The sequence below is a fragment of the Pelophylax lessonae genome (assembly GCF_965119305.1).
Source record: "Pelophylax lessonae genome assembly, chromosome: 8".
Classification (NCBI taxonomy): domain Eukaryota; kingdom Metazoa; phylum Chordata; class Amphibia; order Anura; family Ranidae; genus Pelophylax; species Pelophylax lessonae.
Window position 1 is genome coordinate 240853255 of NC_138775.1, and position 21438 is coordinate 240874692.

The window sequence follows — 21438 nt, forward strand, 5'->3', positions numbered from 1 at the left end:
ACTCTGCAATCATTGGGGTACAATTCTGTGGGCACTCTGCAATCATTGGGGTACTATGCTGTGGCACTCTGCAATCATTAGGGTACAATTCTGTGGCACTCTGCAATCATTGGGGTACAATGCTGTGGGCACATCTGCAATCATTGGGGTACAATGCTGTGGCACTCTGCAATCATTGGGGTACAATGCTGTGGGCACTCTGCAATCATTGGGGTACAATGCTGTGGCACTCTGCAATCATTGGGGTACAATTCTGTGGCACTCTGCAGTCATTGGGGTACGATGCTGTGGGCACTCTGCAATCATTGGGGTACAATGCTGTGGCACTCTGCAATCATTGGGGTACAATGCTGTGGGCACTCTGCAATCATTGGGGTACAATGCTGTGGCACTCTGCAATCATTGGGGTACAATTCTGTGGGCACTCTGCAATCATTGGGGTACAATTCTGTGGCACTCTGCAATCATTGGGGTACAATTCTGTGGCACTCTGCAATCATTGGGGTACAATGCTGTGGGCACTCTGCAATCATTGGGGTTCAATGCTGTGGGCACTCTGCAATCATTGGGGTACAATGCTGTGGCACTCTGCAATCATTGGGGACAATGCCGTGGCGCTCTGCAGTGATTGGGGACAATGCTGTGGCGCTCTGCAGTGATTGGGGACAATGCTGTGGCGCTATGCATTGAAATGGGCACGCACGCTGAACTGTGCATTGATGGGGGCACGGAACAGTGTTCATTGCATTGAAGGGGGCAAAGCACAGTTGCATTGAAGGGGGCACGCACTCTGAACTCTGCATTGTGGGGGCACAGCACAGTGTTAATTGCATTGAAGGGGGCACAGCACAGTGTTTATTGCATTGAAGGGGTCACAGCACAGTGTTTATTGCATTGAAGGGGTAACAGCAAAGTGTTTATTGCATTGAAGGGGTCACAGCACATTGTTCATTGCATTGAAGGGGTCACAGCACATTGTTCATTGCATTGAAGGGGTCACAGCACAGTGTTTATTGCATTGAAGGGGGCACAGCACAGTGTTTATTGCATTGAAGGGGGCACAGCACAGTGTTTATTGCATTGAAGGGGGCACAGCACAGTGTTTATTGCATTGAAGGGGTCACAGCACAGTGTTTATTGCATTGAAGGGGTCACAGCACATTGTTCATTGCATTGAAGGGGTCACAGCACATTGTTCATTGCATTGAAGGGGGCACAGCACAGTGTTTATTGCATTGAAGGGGGCATAGCACAGTGTTTATTGCATTGAAGGGGTCACAGCACAGTGTTTATTGCATTGAAGGGGTCACAGCACAGTGTTCATTGCATTAAAGGGGGCACAGCACAGTGTTCATTGCATTGAAGGGGGCACAGCACAGTGTTCATTGCATTGAAGGGGGCACGCACGCTGATCTCTGCATTAAAGGGGGCACGCACGCTGGTCTCTGCATTGAAAGGGGGCATGTACGCTGGTTTCTGCATTGAAAGGGGGCATGTACGCTGGTCTCTGCATTGAAAGGGGGCATGTACCATCTCCTGTACCATGACCTGTGACATGCCTATACCATATCTGTGCCATGCCTATACCATATCTGTGCCATGCCTATACCATCTCCTGTACCATCACCTATGCCATGCCTGTACCATCACCTGTGCCATGCCTGTACCATGACTTCAAAGTCACGCAATTTTTTACTGCGTTTTTTGGCGCGAAGCAATACCTATTACATTTTTCTTTTTGCCCCCCCCCCCAAAAAATTTTGAGCACCAGCCGCCACTGCCTCCAGTTGCTCGCTGTTACTGCTGACTGGGCTTCTTTCTTCACCAGGACTTCCTCATGGGTTTGCGAACTCCGGCCTTCTGACTGGCCGAGCCGCGATGACGTCACTCCTGCACACAGGAGCCCTGGTCACGGCACTGAGCTCTGAAGGAACAGCACAGATATACCATTCCTTCAGAGCGCATGTGCCGATGACGTCACTGGCTGCTGAACACTGGAATATCTCCTGAACGGTGTACATTCATTTTACCTATAGGTAAGCATTATTATTTGAGTCCACGAACTACGGTGTATATAACTGAAAATTGATCAATCCTGAAGTACTGACACCCTAACTTCTTTTTTTTTTTTTTGAGTCCCGAAAATGGCAGGACAGTACAAATATCCCCCAAATGAGCCCTTTTTGGAAAGTAGAAAGCACAAGGTATTTAGAAGGAGGCATGGCGAGTTTTTTGAAGTTCTAATTTATTATCACAATCATAGCTGTCACCAGTGCAGTACAGAGTCATCAAATCACTGGTGTGGTAGTGATCAGGAACACAGACTGGTGACAGTATGTAAAAAAAAAAAACAACATTTAATCATTTTTTTTTTATTTTTTTTTTCTAGTACTTTTTTTTCACACACTGCACTGTACTACTCTACTATTACCACTGTACTTACTCTGGGGAAGGGATCAGGATTTTTTATTTTTTACACATTATGATTGCTTATACCAATGAATTTCACTGGTATAAGCAACCATTTTTACTAAATAAAACTGATTGAGTATTGTTGTGATTAGCTGTGATTGGCAACAGCTATTCACATGGTACATATGGGCTGTGATTGGCCCTGTCTGTACCATGTGACCAATCACTGGTAGCAACACAATTGTACACAATGGGTTGCATTAAAGGAAGCCATTCATTTTTGGGTCATACTTCTATGGATCACTCATGTGACCCGTTCTCAGCCGACAGTGGGCTAAAGCCCGCTGTTGGCTGACGTCACTCAGCTGGTCCAGGCTCGGGAAAGATCCCAACCATATGGTTGGACACCACCCAGATGCCTGGACAGGCACCTGGCTCAGCCTCTCAGCGAACTGCTGAGAGCCTGCGCCAGCCCCTCCCACCCCCTCCACAGCCCAGCACTCCAGTGAGCATTGGAGGGGAGATCTGACTAACAGTCCCAGCTCTCTGCTCAGAGCGGAGGGGGAGAGCTGATCGATCAGCGGTGTTTGATCGCTCAGTTCTCATTGCAGAGATGGCAGGGGACAGATGCAGCATTGGATCGATGTTGCATCCACCTAAGTGAGTATAATGGTTTGTTTTTTACAATCCCATACTTGTCTTTTAATGTGCTACTTTATATGGACAGATGTATCAAAGCATTATTGTATCATTTTAGAGTTTGTCCTATGCTTAAATAAATACATTGCAGTGCATTTGTATCTGTTGCACATCTTGTTACAACAAAATCTTTGCAACAAAAATTGGAGATAATTGTAGACAAGGAGCACCTTTTCTAGCCAAAGCAAATAACGTCTCTGTGTATTTCATGGTTTGAACTCATTCTGTGATGTCCACGTATCAAAACGTATGCTGAAAACGTATCAATTCTAAGAAGAGTCACATTTTGTAAACGTCACCAAAATAGATCCTGACTTAGTAACCAATCTTCCTGCACTCCCCAGCCATTTATTGCTGGGACCTTTCCCAAAGCTACTCTAAAATTTCTCCAAATGATTCAAAAGTAGATAAAAAAATCTTGGTTATAGTTCTACTTTAAACTGAAAAGATTCCTTATCTCTGTCTTGGTAAGGAGGGTTGTAATTGGCAGCGCTCCTCACAAGTGAACATACTGTACAGTAGATAGGAAAACTATGCAGTTGGCATGATAAATAAGGCATTCCATTTGTTTTTTTTGTAACTGGTTTCAGTCATGTTTTGAATAAAAGATCTCAGTAAGACATTTTTATATTTTTTTACTGGGAAAAATATCCCTTATTGGGATTAGGTATTAAAAATACACACGCAAAATTACAATTAAAACTTATGTTAATTTTTAACAATTGTAAAAGTCTCAACACAAGGGTTAAAGAATTGGAACCTTAGGCCAGCCATACACGATTTGAATCTTGGCAGGAACCGGCTGAGATTTGAACCGTTAATGGGCAGGTTAAATGTACCAAGGTGATTGATCGACTTGGGTACAACCAGCCTTCTGGATTCTATTGCGATTATCGCTAGTGGCTATAGCACTGTCTTCTCCCGGTGGGGACAGCTTCCCACGCTGGAAGAAGACAACGGCCCGGCAGGAGGGATTACTGCATCAACACTGTCTGTTTTAATGGGACAAAAATTTGCTCCGTGTATGGTCGGCCTTAGTGATGCTCAGACTGCAGCACCATCTTATCTGCAAGAGAACCGTGACAGTCAAACAAGGTTTTCTAATCTGTCCCTCTCCTAGAATGGTCAGCTAGGGCATCACTCAATGTCATTTCAATGGGCAACATTGGATTTTGGATCAAACACTGGGAATCTCAAAATATAGTAATGCTGTGGGGGATAAGCTAGACCTTATTGGAGGGGCTATATCTTTACTGGAGTCTCTATAAGGAGCAAAAGGATAATAAACTCACCCAAGGTTCATGCTTAAAGCACAATTAAACCCAAAAGCAAACATTTAATATATTGCAACTTACCAACTCTTAGAGGTGATGTCTACATTCAATTCCTTTTTTTAGGCTTTCATCTATTTCCATCTGGTAAACCAGCCAACAAGTCTGTTGTTTTTCAAAGCACAAGCTCTTCAGAAGAATGTATCAGTGTACATGGATGTGACAAATCACTTAAAGTGGATGTAAACCCTCACATATACCCAGTGAAGTGAACAGCCTCAGATGATACACAGAGATGAAACAAATCTCCCTACATAAGTTTTACATGTATATCTGCTGTCTTCAGCTTGCTATAGTCTTTAGAAAGTGCACATTGTGTTAGAATTTGTTCTTCCTGTTTCAGCTATGGGAGTGGAGTCCTGTCATACACTGTGTGACAGTTGATTGGAGGAAAGGCACACGCCCCCCTCCACATAGGCAGAAGAACCAAGACACTTGCAAAGCTCTGCTATGAATAGACCAGCTCTCTGCTAATAAATTTAAAAACACTCACCCTGACACAAATGTTCAGCTGCTTTTATCTCCTGTGTCGGAGAACTTGTCAGAAGTTATCATGCTGATAACAGAGGAACAGAGGAGCATAAAGACATCATACTTAGGGCTTTGGAGAGAGATAAGAAAACACTACAGATATATGTGCCCAGGTCATATTTCATAAATCTGGTTTACATCTACTTTAACACTAGCAGGAGTGAATAAAATGTATAAACTTTTATTTATTCGTGCAAAACCTTGATCTATAAATTAAAAAAAAAAAATAATATTTTTTTTTGCTGTAACTAATTATAAAGTGTTGGCTGGAGTTTGTCTTCAATTTGTTGGATTATTTAAATCTTCTATTACATCTAACACTCCCCACCCCCCAGACTGACAATGCTTCTGTCTGCTGCTTTTCTGCAGGCATTGTATAGGAAATATATACAGAAGTCTAATAATTAAATCCCTAAACTTCATTGTATTCTTTTTTTTTTAGGGCTACACAGATCAAAACCTATTCCTGGGACAATGCACAGGTCATATTGGTTGGAAATAAGTGTGACATGGAGGATGAGAGAGTGGTACCTGCAGACAAAGGAAAGCACCTAGCTGATCAACTTGGTATGTGTTGTGCTGCAGCACCCTCTGCTGGCATTCAGAGAAATTAAAGGCACTTCTTTGCTAAGTACAGTATATTTATTTACTCTTGTGTAGATTTTCCTCTTTATGTTCTATTCAGTGAGAGCAGTCATACATTTATATGGCTATTTTGCAAAATTTAGCATACCCCACTGATATTTTGCCAGTTATTACTAACATGCAAGCTCACAAATAATAGATTTTATCAGCTTATAATGATGATGGCAGCTGATGACACTGAAAGATGGTGATAATTACAGCAGAAGATGATATTAGAATGGATGATTGCTTACAAATTGGGATAAATGATGACTTGTCTTGGGTGGAATTCGACTCTAATTCCAATACAAATTGTCAGTTTTTCACTCAAGACATTGCATAGGAATGCATTGGAGTAAATTGGAGGCAAACATTGACAACATTTTGCCCAAAGTAAAAATGGTAGTTTTGCGGCAATCTGAATTTCGTGAAATTCTGCTGCTAATCCCCGGTTACAGAAAATGCATATTCAGCATACACCCTGTTTGAGGGTCTCCTGGTCCCAGTCAGTTGTATGATACCATCCCATAGGAGTCAGTGAGGCCATCTCCTGTTTTGGCATCCCTATCCATTGGACAGAGGTGATAATGCTTGATCATCTGGCTATTAGGAAGGCTAGAGACAGAGAAATTACATATATAAAACTACATTGGTGAAGCAGGATATAAGTGTCACCTGCCTGTCTCTGTGCAGTGTTAAAAGAGTGTACATCACAAGACTGGCTGAACAGAATTGTAATCCTTTTGGAAGGATAAATAGTAAAAAATGGAAGATTGTATCACTTACCGTAATTTTTCTTTCCTGACACCAGTCCATGGCAGCATACATGTGATAAAGCTCCACCCCTACATCCAGTCACAGGACCTGTTTAAATCTATAAAAGGAAAGCTAGAGCAACTTCCCTCATTCTGCGTAAAAATAACAAGATAAAAAAAGGGAGGGCTCGTATTCTGCCATGGATTGGCGTCAGGAAAGGAAAATGATGGTAAGCATTTGATACAAATTTCCATTTTCCTGATACCAACATGGCAGCATACATATGATAAATAACAGGCTAAAGAGGGAGGGCTAAAATGTATAATCAAACTTTATTATAAGGGACATGGAAGTCTGGACTGTCATTCGGTTGAAGTCTATTGACGTACGAGTCCCTGGATCTCCCCTGTAGCGCCTGAGGCAGGTGCACTGCACCAACCAGCCTCCAGCTTTTCAAATGTCTCCATAAACATTTTGCATGCGCTGCCCCAAGATATAGAAATGGACCTCGTTTTTTTAAAGTTTTCTGGGTGACCTTGACACTCCAAGATGACAAGGTTTTGCTGTAGCTTCCTTCTCCGAATTTGCCTGATGGACACACAAACAACCTTAGGCATTTTAGACGTGTGGCACATCCAGTGTAGGTTAGGTACTGCCTCTGCCGGAAAAAATTGAACCGCCAGAGACTGCAGACAAACCACTGATTGCTCTTGGAATAGTGCTTAGCGTTGGGATGTACAATGTGACTTTTAATTGTGACCAATAAAGTGTGTTCAACATTGCAAGGATGTGTGCTGTCTATGAAACTTAAATACAGGTATATGGCAACAAAGAGCCGACATGCGAGCACTATCCATCTACACAGCAAACGGAGGACATCCAGGGTTGAGCAGTGGTGAGTCTCTTGAAAAAGTCACAAATTCTGGTCAGAGGGAAAAACCTATCATACAGGCACTTACAACCACCCTGTCTGAGGACTGGTTTGTTGGCTGGGCTTTATAGCCCTCTTCTTTGTCACTGAATGCAGCACTGCTATTGGGGAACATTAATACCAACAAATGCTACTTCAACCAAAAAATCCGCCAAGCACTTAAGCTCACCAAGAGTACTAATAATCTGCTCTTTCAGCAATTCATGGTGTTGTGGAAATTTTGATAGACATATTCTTTAGTTTAAATAGTCATAATGTCTCCCAGTGTCGGTTTTACTGATAATCGCTATTCACAGCGATTGTCACTTTAACTGTCATTGTAGGAAAGACTTGCTGGTGAAAATCTTCCAATGGATGAGATGGCAAAATACTTGTAGTAAAGAGAGTCCATCGCATAGGTCTATGTCTGCGGTTCAGGGCCCTGCGCTGCTGAGATGGGTCTGTGATATGGAAAATTCTTATTTTACCAAGATTAATAGACTGCTCCTTATAGTCGCATTCGATCGGTGTGACTGGGGGGGGCTGCTGCTATTATCTTATGCAGATAAAACCTCATCAACTGGAACAAATAGAATGGTCACTATCAAAATTGGTTTATATACATGAATCATGTTTGATGGAAACCCACCAACAGGTAATGGAATGCATGTTTATGGATTGACATGAATGAACAATGAAAAGCCATGGGCTTTCTGGCAGTTTAGTCTTTTGTTCACTCTTGTCCATCTATGGGCGTGTACTCCACAGCTTCTATTGTGCTTTTTGAATGTATACGTATCTGTGATTGGTGGCCATGAAGCCACTCCCTGTAACTCACTTACTTGCTGTAAATAAACAAGCCCTGCTCAGAACAGATCAGAACACAGAAGGAGGCACACACACATACACACAGACACACACACACACTGACACACACACACACAGACATAGACACACAGACACAAGCTCACATAGCCATTTAAGAGACACATAAACTCACACACACAAACACTTGCTATTACTACACAAATGCACACACATACATATCCAATGGAGAGAGACCTGGCAGATGGCATCGAAATGACCCAGCGCGTTTGTTCCTTTCTTTATCGCCGAGTGCTTGGTAAATCGTTATGCAAAAGAGCGGGCCATTTGTACTTTTCAGTACAAGCCTATTTATTTTCCACGACAATGGGTGATCGTGACCTTGAGATTCTGGGTCTCAACTGCATTGCACTTGCCACGAAATCCTATGACAGGCTTACAAGCATCCCCTGCCTCTCGACATAACTCCCGCAGACATCCATCAATTCATCGATCGGGGATACAGCCAACAGAAATGGAATATTCCCTAGGAAGAATAATACGCATGACAAAATGCATAATGGTAGCATTCATACCTTTGCAGTGGGGTGCACTGCTATAACGTGTGTGTTACTGCAACGCATGTTAAGTGTGTTAGCACATTGCAGTGCCATTCTTTTAAATAGTGAAGCGGCATTTTCCACCAGGTTAGAGTATAACTTAGCTGCTGCTTACTTATGTAAAACTATAGATCACTGCTGCCACTCTTCTTGAATCAAATTCTTCACCTTTCCATTCATTCATTGGGGGGTATGGAAGGCCATGTCTTGAAAATGCAAAATATGTTCTGACTTTGAAGGCAGTCATCTGGGTCAGTCATGCTATTCCGGGCATGCTTAATGAATAACTGGACCCAAGAGATACTCAAAACCTGCTTAGCCTTTTCAAGGAGGATGACCGACTGACCGACCTTCTACCTCTGGTAAAGCCAGGTGCAAGGCAGTGGTGAATTGTTTGAATAAAAGAGCCCTCAGAGCCGGAATAAAGATGGCTGTAATGGGTGCGGGGCCCCCTTGGTTAGGAGGGCTAACTGTGATGCCCTTAACTCATCTGCAGAGCTGCGTCCTTGACGTTGCACCCGGATTCCGCTGGCATAAGTGGCTGGAGATCTCAGAGACTCACTAACCATTTGTCCATGAAGGCCATGACTTGCTGGCTCACAGCATCCTTTGTTCTTAGATAGATTGTTGCGGGAATATCTACTGACATGTTAGTCTGGTAATAGGTCCATGCCGCAGGCCCAGCACTTCTTACTCTTTTGTTGCTATTAGCGCTCAGGGGAGGAATGTCGACACTCATTCTTAACTTTCTGTGCCTCCTGGATAAGATCGTTGGTGCTGTCCACCCTGGACTTTGTCATGAAGAAGACGAAAGCCACGCTCATGGAAAGGCACTTTTTTCCCCTCTTCTTACTTACCAGACTAATGGTCCCAACCTGAACACATGGAGGTATTTTCTATGTGGCATAAAGTTCTTATTGGAGCAAGGATGTCAGCATTGCGCAGCAAAAAAAAAAAAAGAGGATGCAAACAGATCATAGACATGTGGCAAACTCTCCTTCCTCCCCCCCCCCCCCCCCCATTCCCCTGCACCATAAGCAAGGGAAAACAGAAGATGTTTCCAGTCAAAAACCCACCTCACGCAAGTGAGAGCCTGGACATGCTCGAACAAAGATGGGCACCACACAAGGCCCTCTGCACAGTGCATGTGTAGACGCTATAGCTGACCCGGAGACCAGAAACCGCCACAAAACCTGGACCGGATCGTGCATGCATGCTGACCACAGGAAAAGTCAAAGATGAAAGGAAAAAAAGCTGTAGACAAAAGAAAAAATCCAAATCGCTCCCACAAAGGAAAAATGACAAAACCTAATGAAGGTAGGGGCAAGGGAGACAAAACTAAAAGAGATAGCACAAACGTGTGGGAAAAAAAGAAGAAGGCAGCAGGAACTCCAGCACCAGGTTTCAGCTCAGGTGTGCAGAGAACCACATGCAGCATGGACTCCAGCAACCAAACACCAGCTCAGTTGTGCAGAGAAACACATGCAGCATGGACTCCAGCACTCAAACACCAGCTCAGTTGCAGCATAGACTGCAGCAACCAAACACCAGCTTTGGTGTACAGAGAAACACATGCAGCATGGACTCCAGCAACCAAACACCAGCTCAGGTGTACAGAGAAACACATGTAGCATAGACTGCAGCAACCAAACACCAGCTTTGGTGTACAGAGAAACACATGCAGCAAGGACTGCAGCAACCAAACACCAGCTGAAGTGCACCACATGAGGTTCCGTCGTCTCTAGTTAGAGAACCCCTCAGCCCTAAAAGACCACCAGAAGGGGCTCCCCACATTGTTGGTGCATTTAGCAATCTAAGATGTGGGACTACGGCTGGGAGAGGCTGAACCCAGACAGACTTCAAATCAGTCGGCAGGTAGGGACTTTCAACATCACTGTCTTGCGGGTGTAGCTCTTGAAAACAAAAAGGAGAATAGAGGTTGATCTAGCTTTCCTTTTTAAAGATTTAAACAGGTCCTGTGGGTGGATATAGGGGTGGAGCTTTATCACATGTACATTGCCATATTGGTTTTATCAAATACTTTTATTTCAACTATTTATGTCCCCTGGCACCCAACCTGTGGCCCGGTGGCGCTCTTTGTGTGGTCTTCAGGGCTCCTGCAGACAGTAATCTGTGTTTCCCTACTGCTCTGTTATAGCAGTGATTTCTAGGAATCTCATGTAATATGTCTCCTGAAGCATATCCCCAGTCTACAACAATGCCTATTAGCATGTTCTCAGCCTCTAACAATCTCCTGCATCAATCTAGCATCATATCCCCAGTCTCTGCCTATCTCTAGCATCATGTCCCCAATCTCTAACCATCTCTTGTATAACATCCACAGTCTCTGACCATCTCTTGTATCATGTCTGCAGTCTCCAACCATCTCTTGTATCATGTCTGCAGTCTCTGACCATTTCTTGTATAATTTCTGCAGTCCCTGAATGTCTCCTGTGCCATTGTCAGCAGTCTTTGACCATCTATTGTTTCATGCAATTAGTCTTCGACTATATCCTGTCGTGTGTCTGCTGTCTCAGATGCTAAATATTCACAGAATCTTATGTGCAGCCCAGAGGCGTAACTAGAACCTTCGGGCCCTGGTGCAAGAAACCATAAAGGGCCTCCCTGGCCCACAACTGGGGCCAGGGCTGCTGATAAGGCAGTACAGCCAGCCCTCCTGTAGTGGGCCCAGGCCTCATCAGTTCAAAAGGGGGGCCCAGATACTTGCCCAGCAGGAGGGCCTGCAGTACTGCCTTATTGATGACAATTGTACAGTCCTGCTGGCTTCTACTTTTCTTTTCTCCCTCCAGCTGCACTGCAGGGGGAACGATTCTAGTATCTGCGCTCCAAGCTGTCTGGGACCCCTGTGTGCCCCTTTCCCCGCAGTGCTGCCTGTTTCACTTCTCTACTGCCAGAGGCTACTGGGGGCACACAGGGGGGTTATTTCAGGATGGTGAACAGGTTGGGGGGGCTTATCATCCTGAATGAACACAGTGAACGATTAGTACCATTCGCTCACTGTTGGGGTGTAGCTATTGCCTCTGTGCCGCTATTCGCTTGAATGGGTCTTATTCGATGGGGGAATAATTTCCTCTATGGCTGCAAAGCACAGCAATGCAGACGTTGCATTTTAGCAAAAGTATCATTTGAAATTTTCATAGGAGGGGGGCCATGTCAGGTAGGCTCAAGCTTTACTGGCCCCATGATTTCTATCAGCAGCCCTGACTGGGGCCTTTTCCTATTTCCCTTTTGAGACAAAGAAAGGGACTGATGTTGAGGGCCACATTTGAGGCCTACCATATCAAGAAAGTTGACCAGCACTGGTCTATGGAGCTGTTTGCCTGGAGTTGACTGTTAAGGAGGTCCTGCTGTGCTCTATCTCAAAATGAACAACATCCTTGTGTACAAACAGGTCAATAGTGTGGACTTGCCACCAAGTCTTCACATTTTCCACTGTAGACACTCTGGATTTAAAGTTCAGGCTGCATACTAGGCCTCTACTTCTGTCCAAGTCAAGATTATGCCCTGCTCCATTATTCGGCTGTCTAATGCCAGAGCCTGAACTGATTATATTAAGGCCTTGCATTGGACAGTTTCATGACCGATGGTAGGGTTTATCAAAATGGAAAATATACAGACTGGGTTTTAGGATCCCAGGGGCTCAGTTTGAAAACTAATGCAGGTATTTGCAGGCATAGCAATGCACTTAAAAACTCAGCCATCAGTTGTAATAAAATGAATGTGACCTAGTTATAAAAGTGCTAAATTGATTTTACCACCCTTGCGCACCTTCCCTACCTCCTCACTAATTTTGTTTAAGGCAGACCTAAAATTTAATTTTAGATCAGCTTTTAGCAGACACCCTATAGCTGGGGTCACCTACCAGTGGTCTGTGGACCACGAGAAAATTTTAGTAGTCACCACTCACCAGGGGTTCTACCGCAAATCAAAATTGTGGCGGATGTGTACTGCCCAATGTTGTTTCTAATGCGCGCTGACAGTCAATACTGGCATTAATACCCGATGCCTCCTCTGTAGTTCTGGTTCATGTTAACTCAGAGGGAGGGGCCGGGAGTAGTGCAGACAGCAGGAGACAAGTAAGAAGGGGACTTCCAATGGCAGCGCTGATCAAAGACTGTGGGAAGTGTAGTATATTAACACAGACAAGTAACATTTTGCAGACAGCAACTTAACCCGTTGCTTACCATACTACAGGAAGGGGCAAGAAGCTTGGGCACGTGGCTGGATGAGGATGTAAGATCCAATGATGAGTCTGTGTAAGGAGCCGTAGCATTGTGAGTAAATGCAGCAGTGTGATCCAGGGGGAGGGGGACATAGAGCCGAAGCATTGTGCGTAAAAAGCAGCAGTGTGATCCAGGGGGAAGGGGTCAGAGAGCCCGGAGCTTTGAGTGTATAAGGCATGACTAATTAATGTTAGTGGTCCACAGGATTCAAAATTGTGAGTTTAGTGGTCCATGATGTCAGAAAGGTGGGCGACCACTGCCCTATAGGACCTTTTATGACATGTACTGAGCAGTGGATATGCACAATGTTTGAAAACCAATCTTCCCAGGGCTTGATCTTTGCTGAAGGAAGAATTCATGGCCCTCCTGTGTGGTTAATTTAAAACCTTTTTTTGCTAAAAGAGAGGTGAAAATCATCATACTTCTAGAAGTCGGGTAGGCTAACTATTGTGGTGCCTGAATAAACCCTGCTGCTATTCAGCTTTCTTGCTATATGAGTATGCCATACCACATGTCCCCACGTTCTACCCATCACCCTGCAGCTCCGATCAGCACTAGAGGACAATGGCAGCTAATGGTTTTGTAAAGAAGTCAAAAGTACAGCATCAGCTGAAATCCATGTTCCTCTTTGTTATCCTTCCAGCTGATTGTGTGCATTGTAGTGTTGCTCTATAGAACATCAGAGTCATCAGTCTACATTGTAAAGCTACTGTATAGCTAGCAGAGCCATCCCAGATTGGATAGGGGCAAAACATAACTACCCTTCTATCCATCCCTGCTGAAACTTTACATGTCCAGCCACTAATGTCCTATAGGAATTTTTTTTCTTCGGTTGCTAAGCATGACACAAAGCTCTATAGAAATTAAATACTGTTAAAAAAAACAATGTCAATCATATATTTGCAGATTCCTTAAAAATAATCAGTTATGAATGGGCTACTTGTGAATCTGTCTTAAAGCGGTAGTAAACCAGCGAAAAAAAATAAATAAATTGGGTCCACTGCAGGTCTAAGCCATAATGTGCTAGTATGCACCACATACTAACACATTATGACACACTTACCTGCACACAGAGCCCCCCCAGCACAGCGCTGTCATGGCTTCCCCCAGGGCTTCCATCTTCACAGGTCTGCCTTCTGGGTTCGCCCGAAAGGCCATCTGATTGGCCAGGGCCATAATGATGTCACTCCAGCGCCCCGGCAAGGCACTCTATTCAACAGCATACTGTGTACCCTGAACCCTGAACTGGAAGGGGAGGTGCACCCCTCCCGCCGTCCATAAAAGGGATACCGCAGCGAATCTGCTGCTGCGACCACTTTTATGTGAAAGAGGACCGCTAGTCGTGTAAGAAAATACCTGCTGCCATAACACTGATATTTACAATCAAAGTCCTGGCGTATAACTGCGACGGGAAGTCCGGAAGTGGTTACAGTGATTAAAAAGGAAAACATTTTATTAAAAAAAAAAAACACAGAGCAGTACCGATCCTCCTTTTCCCAGGTCCCTTGCCAATGCTTTGGACCCCTCCACCTGGCTGATTGCCCCCATAGCAAGCTGCTTGCTGTGGGGACACTCGTGCATGCTTGTCCCGGCTCTCTGCATCCATAAGACATAAAAAGGGCGGCTCACCTCAGCCCCGTCCCTGCCTTACTCCCCGCTCCTGCCTCATTGGCTGTGAGTGACAGCAGTGAGAGCCAAGGGCTTCTGCTGCTGCATCTCAGCCAATCAGGAGGGAGAGACCCGGGATAGCCTTGGGTCTCATGCACATCACTGGATCAAAATCGGGCTTAGGTAAGTATTAAGGGGGGCTGAGGGGGGGGGGGGGAGCTGCACACTGAAGGTTTTTCTCTATCGTTCATTGACAGACACAGCTCAATATCTTCTTGACCATTGGGTTATGCTGCCCCCTACAGGAGTAGGACACTAGGCAGGAAAAAACTTTACCACGCCTATAGGGCAGTCCCTGCAGGAATACACACACTCTGCTATATCCTCAGTTTATTTCTGCCTAGTTTAGAAGTAGGACATAGTTCCCTGCTGGAACTTCAGTCTTAGCGTTTTGTTTTTTTTGGGAACCTTTTTGTAAGACTTTATTTTTTAGTTAGTGTTCCTGAGAGAGCTACAAGAAACAGCCTGCTGAGTTTCCGACTGGATATACTAGATCCTTAAGGTCTTCCAGCCTGGCCAGAGAGCGTGAGCAGGTTATAGTCCAGCACTAGGCCTCACCACGACAGAGCCCCGATGGACGGGGGCTGGCCCGCTATTGAAACACCTCACCGGGAGGCACATGACCTGGGATGCCCTGAGTCGCAGCGTACCCCCTAGCTGTCAGTACCCCCACCCCGGGTGGAGAGGTAGTCTGTTCCGAGTGGTGCCCACCTGATGCAGTGGTATGGTGAGGAAGTGTCCCCCCAATTCTCTGGTGGTCTCAGGGTGGACGTGGGCCCCCACCCTGGGAAAGTCAGACCCTTGAGTATCCCTCGGTTCCCCTGTCCTCTCAATGATACCAGGCCCCCCTTCAGCTGTCCCCTCCCCCCACAAGCAAGTTCCTACCTCTGGGGGGGGCAGATGTATTGCGGCTGCTGCGACGGTTCTGCGGGGGGAGTTTTGTCTGTCTGATGACCCCCCCGGGGGGGGGTCCTGGAGAACGCATGGTGCGTCGTGGGGGCCGCCATTTTGCTGTAGTTTTTTGGCTCTGCATCAATGTAAAAAGTCTCTCATTGATATGCATGGGCGGCTATGATTTGGTAGTTCCCCATAGGAATGCATGGGCTGGCCATTTTCTTGAAGTCCAAGATCGCTGGACAGCAAGGGAGAAGCTAGGGGATCTAGGCAGGACCCAGGTGTTTTTCTGTTTCCTGTGTCAGATCGCTTCTCTTCTCTGCACAAGAACGTTCCTGTAGCCTCCAGACTGTTTTGGTGGTATGTTCCTGGGGTCCCTGTAGGTATTCTTCACTCCCCCTGCTGCAGGCTGTGCTAGGGCTGGGACTAACCGAAAGCGCCCTATGCCTTCACCTGCCCCTATAGTGTCCTCAGATTCTAAGGTAAATGTGGCCGCCGTGGACGCATACCATCCTGGTGGATCTGCATCTTCGCTTTCAGGCGGCGAGGAGGACATATCCTCGTCAGCTGCTGCGTGGGAAAGCGCGCTGGTTGAGGCACTTATTGTGTCGGTGCAGGAAACCTTAAAAATGCCGGATGAATCTACAGCGTCAGGGACACAAGTGTCTTTTGGCAAATCCCAGAAGTCAGGCAAGGCGTTTCCCTGTCTGGAACTTTTTGACAACATTGTCAATGAACAGTGAGGGCGCATCAAACAAATGTTAGTGGTGCCTAAGCGCTTTAAAAGGCGTTATCCCTTCACGGCTGCGGTTTCCACTAGGTGGACCGTGCCACCAAAGGTGGATCATCCAGTTTTCAGACTAAACAAGTTTACGTTGGTTCCGGTGGAAGAGTCCAATTATTTACAGACCCCATGGATATACAGATTGAGTCTCTGTCCCGCCATTTGCATGTGTTAGCGGGCTCAATACTGAAACCGGTCTTTGTGATCACTCTGGTGTCACAGACCATCACAGAATGGGTGAAGTTGCTAAAAGGTGACTTGGAAACAGAGCAGCTCTCATCGGGCCTGATTGAGCTAACGGACCAAATGGTTCAAGACCTTCTGTATATACGTGATGCGTCGCTAGATGCGGCTCCACTGGTAGCCAGAGTGTCTGCGGTGGGGATTGCTATTAGACGCATGGTGTAGCTGAAAAGCTGGTCTGCAGATCAGGCCTCAAAAAAGGCTCTTTCTGACCTTCCCTTTACGGGGGACAGGTTGTTTGGATCCTTCTTGGATGAGTTGTTCAAAGGCCCTACGGGTGGGAAGTGGCTAAGAGCTGCCCGCCCCACCCCTCCACAGACCAGCACTCCAGTGAGTGAGGAGGGGGAAGAGCAGAGAGCCGGTGACTGACAGTCAGCAGCTCTCTGCTTGGGAAGCAGTCAGAATCGAGGGATCAGCGGTGTTCGATCACTCGGTTCTCAGTCAGAGGCACTGGGGGACAGATGCAGCATCCACCTAGGTAAGTATAATTGGGGAAAAAAAAAATAAAGCCTATACAACTCATTTAAACAGGCTGCCTAATGCACCACAATTGATCAAAAATTAAACTGCTGCATTTTTTTCTAGTGCAGTGCCCACCAACGCATGGTATTGCCCAATTTGCATTGCAGTGCACTGCAACACTATGCGTGTTTCCACAGCAAAGCAGTGTGAATGGGCTCTGAAAGACAAAACAGATTAGTCCCTATTTACACTGGAGCATTTTTCTGTTCATTTCCCTATGAGTGACTATGTTTGACATGCAGAATCCTATTTTTTCTAATTGTTCCTGTTAACACTTGCACACTCAGTTTGCCCCATGTTTAAAAAGTACATAAGCTTTTTTTTTTTTTTTTTTTTTTATCATGTTCAGGCATTTTTGTTCCAATCAATGACAGAGCCTATGACACGCATGAGTGCGTGATATGCACATTTTTACACTTGAAAAACTCCTTTTCTACAGAACTGCTAACCTTCCTCTGCCCAGTCCAGGACACTAATGCTTAAAGGCGCTTTTCCACTGCATGGAACCGAACGGTTCGGCTCGCTTTTGTGCTTTTCCACTGCTGGTACCGCATGGTACGGTGTAGGAACGGTTCGGTACGGTACGGTACAGCGGCGCTTTTCCACTGCATGGAACCGAACGGTACGGCTCTCAAAAACAGTACCACCTCGATTGTGGTTCCAAGAGGTACCATACCGGTACCATATCCCGCAATCCTTTGCATGCAGTCACTACTAGCCACTGATTGGTCAGAGAATCCCACCCACCCCGTTGTTATCCCACCCACTTAACTTTAGTACTACTTTAGTGGAAAAGCAAACCATACCGTACCGTACCGAACCGTTCCAACACCGTACCATGCGGTACCAGCAGTGGAAAAGCAAACCGGGCCGAGTAGAGCTGAGCCGGTACTTGCAGTGGAAAAGTGCCATAACGCTTGAAGTTTGATATACATGCAAAAATGCCTGAGAAAAACTCTTCAAAATCACCAGAAACCCACCCCACTCCGGTCTAAATGCAAGCTTAAAGCCCAACTCCTGCAGTTACACCAATTTATTTTCTGACTCTTGCGAAAAAGAATTTAGGCTATATTAACAAAAACTGACCATTGTAAACATCCCTGTTGGTGTTCCAATTGTATCAGTCACTTTTCCTAGACAGATTGACCTGTTACAGGAAGAGGAAAAATAGCTGATCTCTTGGCAGGATCAACAGGTAACACAAATATGTGATGTATTACCATAGCTAGTAATAAGCCTGCTATGTTAATACTATTGGCTATTGACTTACTGTATGTATTTTTTATTAATAGTTCCACCTAAATGTGCCTAATATATACCGACTTCAATATTTAATCATATTGTTTTCTATACACAGGTTTTGAATTCTTTGAAGCCAGTGCCAAGGAGAATATTCAGGTGAAACAGGTTTTTGAGCGCCTTGTTGATATCATCTGCGACAAGATGTCCGAGAGTCTTGAAAATGAGAATTCGGCAGCCAGTGGAGGCAAAAACTTGCGCTTTGACGCCAATCCCCCTATACAACAAAAGTGTTCGTGTTAACCCAATTACCACCTTGTCTGGGACCAACCAAAACCCCTTGAACTCCAAACTACGTTAACATTTCCAATGGAGCCACTATACCAATACTTAGAACTCTCCCCAGATAAAAGGGCTGGGATCTGATCCCACAAAGCAGAATATCAATCCCTAGAAATTAGCTGCTGACCTCTGTGTGCAAAAGAAGGGTAATTCCTGTGTGTCATATTATGGTTAAAATAAGCAAGGGCAACCCACAATCTATATCCCAACTGTCCCAAAAGTGACTAATCGTGATCTTATGCTACAAAGAACACGGCTTACCAAAGCTGGGCAATGGTCTCACTACATATTGTCAAATTTGGGACAGAATTTTGGTGGAAGTCCACTTTTTCACTGAGAAGTAAGCATCAGCTGTTCATCATTTGATGAACTATAAGTCCCAGCATGCTGTGCCATCTGTGTATGCTGAGTTTTGAAGGTGGCAGCATGCCCTTGCCCATTTACAGTGACTACATTGTCTTACTTGTGTGTACTGTGTGTTAGTCTTTGTTCTTAAACTTGCATTTTTATTACTGTTGAAATCTTTGTGTCTTCAATGTGTTTGCAGGTATTTTTTAAATGTTTTAGAAATGTACATATATAAATATATTTTGATGTTAAATCTAAAGACATTGCCATTAAAGTCATTCTTTGTTAGGAATTAATCTTGGTTTGTATGTTTTCTTTTTTTCATTTTTGTATGTTTTCTTTTTTTCATTTTTGTATGTTTTCTTTTTTTCATTTTTGTATCTAACAATGCTGAACAGAATACTGGACAGACAGATCGAGAACAGAGAATAAAAATCTATGAAAATCATTGCATGAAAATAGTGATACACCGAGCAAACCACACTGTATTCTACCAAACCAGGATTCTGAGGCTCCATTTACACCTAGGCTATTTGAATCGCGGGTGAAATTGCCATGACTCTGCCCACGATTCCAGAATTTCGACAAAACGTGGAACGCGTTTGCGATGCCATTACTTGTTAATAGCACCCCGATCGCAGTGCGATTTTGCCACTGTTGTATCACGATAAATCACACTGCATGGATTACTACAGCGCATGAATGGCAGAAAGGATGGATCACGAAGCTTGTCTCTGAAAAAGGAGAAGGAGCTTCTTTTGAGCGACAACACATGCAATAAATCGCAGCAAAATCACACCGAGGTTAACAAGCAATGTCATCTCAAACGCGACCTGAGTTTTACTGCGATTCTAGAATTGTGGGCAGACTCGCCGTGATTCGAATGCAGCCTTACTACTACTATTAACTAGTATAGCTTAAAGAGACCCCCACACATCTTCTACTTAAAATGTTAGTTCACCATTACAGAAAACGTGAACACTGTACTACCTATTCCCCCTGCCTGTCTTATCTCTGGCTATGTTGAGCGGTCATGACTCCTGCAGCCAGTATAGTGATTTGAAATCCCTGATATCTTCCCTCTCTCTACTCTGTGCAGCACTTTCGGCATGGATCAGTGCAATTTACTGTGCAGGCGCTGACCAATCAAAATCATTCTGGTGCATCTGGAAGCGTAAAGAACGTACATTTCTAAACCTCGAACTGCTGGGCCTGCTGAAGAAGCACTGACAGTTCAGCATCATCAGAGGTGCAGTAAGTACAGTGGGACCAAGGGTCTGTACAAGATTATTTTACCTTTTCTTTTTTTGTTAACAGGTAGACAAAACCATGCAAAAAAAATAAAAATAAATCTCCCCCCTAGTGCAACACCTCCCAAGAATACCGAGAATATACTCGAAATGGGATTTGTAAAATCATCCCAAAATGATGAAGCATGACCATACCATTGCAATAGCAACCTCACGGCAAAATCAGCCAGAAAATGATTGTATCCCCATAAAGGGGAACAGCATAACATCACAAGTGAGTTAACAGCAATAGGAGTAATCACCTAGTAAAGATGAACACTTTAATGGCCTCGAAATCTATTTTTCATGAAATTGTTTCTTTTTGCATTTTTCAGTCTTCTTCTAACATTCTCCATGAGCTCCAAACCCCTTCTTTTCTCCCTCACTTCCACTTGGAACAAGCAGTGCACATTAGTTATGGTCATGTGTATGGGATTGTGAAGTCACCACCAGGCCGCTCCCCCCTATCCAATCAGAGAACAGTTTGCTAAATGCAAAGGGTTTCCTGAATGGTGCCCATGCCGAGTGAGCAGCCTCTAGCAGAGCAGCAGATCTGGCAGCTAATGGAGATCCACGTAGTAGCAGTGCCTACTACAGTGAAATCCAGCTTCTAGAACAACAGGAGTATCGACATAAAATATATGGAGGTCTGATCAATAACATTTTCTTCCAGCAGAGGTCAGAATCGCATGTTTGTGCAAAGACTCAGATCCTTCCCATCACAGCCCACCCTTATATCACAATCCTGTTTTTATATCAGTGCTTCCAGTCCCCCCCACGTCACAGTCCCCCACTTCACATCACAGTTTTCTCTTCAGAGAAGTATTCTCAGGCCCCCTTCACGTCACCCCAAAACCCCCTTCACAGTAGTGTACTGAACCCCCTTTATTCACAGCAATGCCCACCCCCCCCCCCACACACACACACAAAACACTGCCTCCCTTCAAATCACCCCCCTCCACACACACAGCACTGCCCCCCTTCACATCACCCGCCCCCCCCCACACATCGCAAATCCACCCACAGCACTCAGGGCCGGCCTTTGGGGTGTGCGAGCTGTGCGACCGCACAGGGCGCCATGGGCAACAGGGACGCCATGTGGCCATCACAGCTTGCAGATGATCAGGCCGCACAGTGGGAGGTAAGCGGTGACCGCGGCCTGGACAGGGTTAACACAG

The 21438-nt window shown here is 45.1% G+C and overlaps 1 protein-coding gene across 2 annotated transcripts in view; it reads left to right on the forward strand.

Annotated features, from left to right (window-relative positions):
- Positions 1 to 19267, forward strand: part of RAB3B (RAB3B, member RAS oncogene family) — a 164315-nt gene extending 145048 nt beyond the window's left edge. For both annotated transcript variants that reach the window (XM_082266680.1, XM_082266681.1), the window contains exons 4-5: positions 5416 to 5540; positions 18400 to 19267. In XM_082266680.1, coding sequence (XP_082122806.1) covers positions 5416 to 5540; positions 18400 to 18584 — 310 coding nt within the window. In that variant the 3' untranslated portion in view covers positions 18585 to 19267. The remainder of the gene's footprint in view (positions 1 to 5415; positions 5541 to 18399) is intronic.
- Positions 19268 to 21438: the final 2171 nt, after the last annotated feature.